Consider the following 2427-nt stretch of genomic DNA (forward strand, 5'->3'; position numbering starts at 1 on the left):
GGCATGGGAGCAGTGCCAAGTTCTCCCCCACAACCGCCCTTCTTACTCAGCTCCTTTCTCTCTGCAGCCCAGAGCTGAGCCCTGACTTCTCCGTGCTGTTTTTGGAGATGCTTCTGCAGACGAAGGAGTTGGAGCCGGAACAGTTGCCTCCAGGTAGAAATACCCCTTCCTTGGGGCCCAAGGCACAGGTGTTGTTGGGGGTGGAGTCTCCGCCCCCATGAGCAGGTTGCCGAGGGCCTTTCTGTAGCCCAGCTGTGCTTGGAGGCCAGCTGGAGGTGTTCACCTCTGGCTGTCGGTGTGCCTGGAGCAGCTCCTGGCAGCATGGTGGCCAAGGGGGCTTCCCAGGACAGTCACTGCAGGGAGGAGGACTCAGCACTCCAAGGGATTGCCTGTGGGCAGCTGGCAGTTGGGCTTACCTTGCCACAACCCTCCTTCTCTTACAGCCTTGCCACCAAAACCACCTAAGCCAAAGCCCAGCGCGGCCAGCTTGGCCAACGGCAACAGCGTGCCTTTGCAGGACGCCGAGTGGTACTGGGGTGACATCTCCCGGTAAGGGGGTGACGGGCAGCTCACATCCAGGGTGCCTCCTCCATCGAGTGACCAGGAGGAGCTCTGGCTGCACCTCACAGGCCATGACAATCATTTTCCCCACAGGGAGGAGGTGAACGAGAAGCTGCGGGACACGCCGGATGGTACCTTCTTGGTGCGTGATGCCTCCAGCAAGATCCAGGGAGAGTACACCCTGACGCTCAGGTAGGGTGCTGGGGTCCCCCGAGACCCGAGAGCTGCTCTGGGGTCCCCCCAGAGCTGCCGCTGCGCTGGGGTGAGCTGTCTGCACGTGTCCCTGTGCTTGTGGCTGCCTGGACGCCCAGACGGCCGGCTGGGGCAGGGTGCTGGGGTGGTGCTAAGTGTCCTGTGCTCTCCCCACCCTGCTGCAGGAAGGGAGGCAATAACAAGCTGATCAAGATCTTCCACCGGGAGGGCAAATACGGCTTCTCGGAGCCCCTGACGTTCGGCTCCGTGGTGGAGCTCATCACCCATTACCGGCACGAGTCGCTGGCCCAGTACAACGCCAAGCTGGACACCAGGCTGCTCTACCCCATCTCCAAGTACCAGCAGGTGAGGCCCGTGCTGCAGGGACGTGGCTGGTCAGCACAACCCAAACCAGGAGTGGTTCCTTGTCCATCCCTGGCTCTTTGGTAGATGACAACGTCCCACCCCTTCCCCCGTGCTGGAACATTGCTTTGTGGGGTGGTGGCCATCCTGGAGGGCTGGTGGGGGTTCATGAGGTGGTTCTGCTGGGGGTCAGGAGTAGGTCCTGACTGAGGCTGTGCCTATGGCAGGATCAAGTGGTGAAGGAGGACAGCGTGGAGGCCGTCGGGGAGCAGCTGAAGGTCTATCACCAGCAGTACCAGGACAAGAGCTGGGAGTACGACCTGCTGTACGAGGAGTACACGCGCACGTCCCAGGTACAGGGGCACTGACGTCCCCTCGTCACTGGCAGCACAGAGGAGAGCAGAGGTTGGGCATCCCCTGCCCTGTTCATCTGCTCCTGGACCTGAGGGGACGCCCCAGAGAGTGGGCTTTGGAGAGGGGGATGTTTTGGCTGCAGCAAAGACAGTGCTGCTTTGTAGAGGGAGAAAGAGGCTGCAAATAGGCAGAAATCTGCCCCAAACCTCCCCCTTCCTGAGCTCCCCTCTCCGTTTTCAGGAGCTGCAGATGAAGAGGACGGCCATCGAGGCCTTCAACGAGACGATCAAGATCTTTGAGGAGCAGTGTCAGACGCAGGAGAAATGCAGCAAGGAGTACATCGAGCGCTTCCGTCGGGAGGGCAACGAGAAGGAGGTGCAACGGTGAGGCCGGGGGAGCGGTGGCCACCTGCCCTGCCAGGGGAAGGGCTCCTGGGGCTGGAAGGATCAGCCTGGCCCAGCACAGCGCCGAGGCATGCGCGCTCCCGGCGCCTCCAGCAGCGTGCAGAGGGCTGGAGCTGGCAGGCTGCCTCCTCTGCCTCCCCCGCCTTGGCTCACCGCCTAAACCCCCCCCCTTTTTTCTCCCAGCATCCTCATGAACTCTGAGAAGCTCAAGTCTCGCATCACAGAGATCCACGACAGCAAGATGAAGCTGGAGCAGGACCTGAAGAAACAAGCCTCGGAGAACCGGGAGATCGACAAGCGCATGAACAGCCTCAAGCCAGACCTCATGCAGCTGCGCAAACTGCGGGACCAGTATCTGGTGTACGTAGTGCCTGCCCCCGCCGAGGCCCTGCTGCTGGCCCCGGGGCCATCCAGCTGGCCCCTTGAGGGCTTTGGGGCTTGTTGGACCGGCTTGTGGGCTGCTGGGTGGAGGAGCGAGCCCTGCGGTGTTCAGTGTTCAGCCTCGGGGCTCGGCGGGCCCTCAGAAGGGACGGCTGCTGCCCTCTGGTGATGG

The 2427-nt window shown here is 62.2% G+C and overlaps 1 protein-coding gene across 1 annotated transcript; it reads left to right on the plus strand.

The window, feature by feature from the left end:
* Positions 1 to 67: 67 nt before the first annotated feature.
* LOC103774558 (phosphatidylinositol 3-kinase regulatory subunit beta-like) lies at positions 68 to 2238 on the plus strand (the record flags this gene model as incomplete). The annotated part of the gene is made up of 7 exons (XM_008941970.1): positions 68 to 153; positions 444 to 549; positions 655 to 753; positions 939 to 1119; positions 1344 to 1469; positions 1711 to 1853; positions 2058 to 2238. Coding segments are annotated over 7 exons (922 nt in total), but the record flags the coding sequence as incomplete, so codon positions are not given.
* Positions 2239 to 2427: the final 189 nt, after the last annotated feature.

Source organism: Merops nubicus, unplaced genomic scaffold (genome assembly GCF_000691845.1).
Source record: "Merops nubicus isolate BGI_N331 unplaced genomic scaffold, ASM69184v1 scaffold39216, whole genome shotgun sequence".
Taxonomy (NCBI): Eukaryota; Metazoa; Chordata; class Aves; order Coraciiformes; family Meropidae; genus Merops; species Merops nubicus.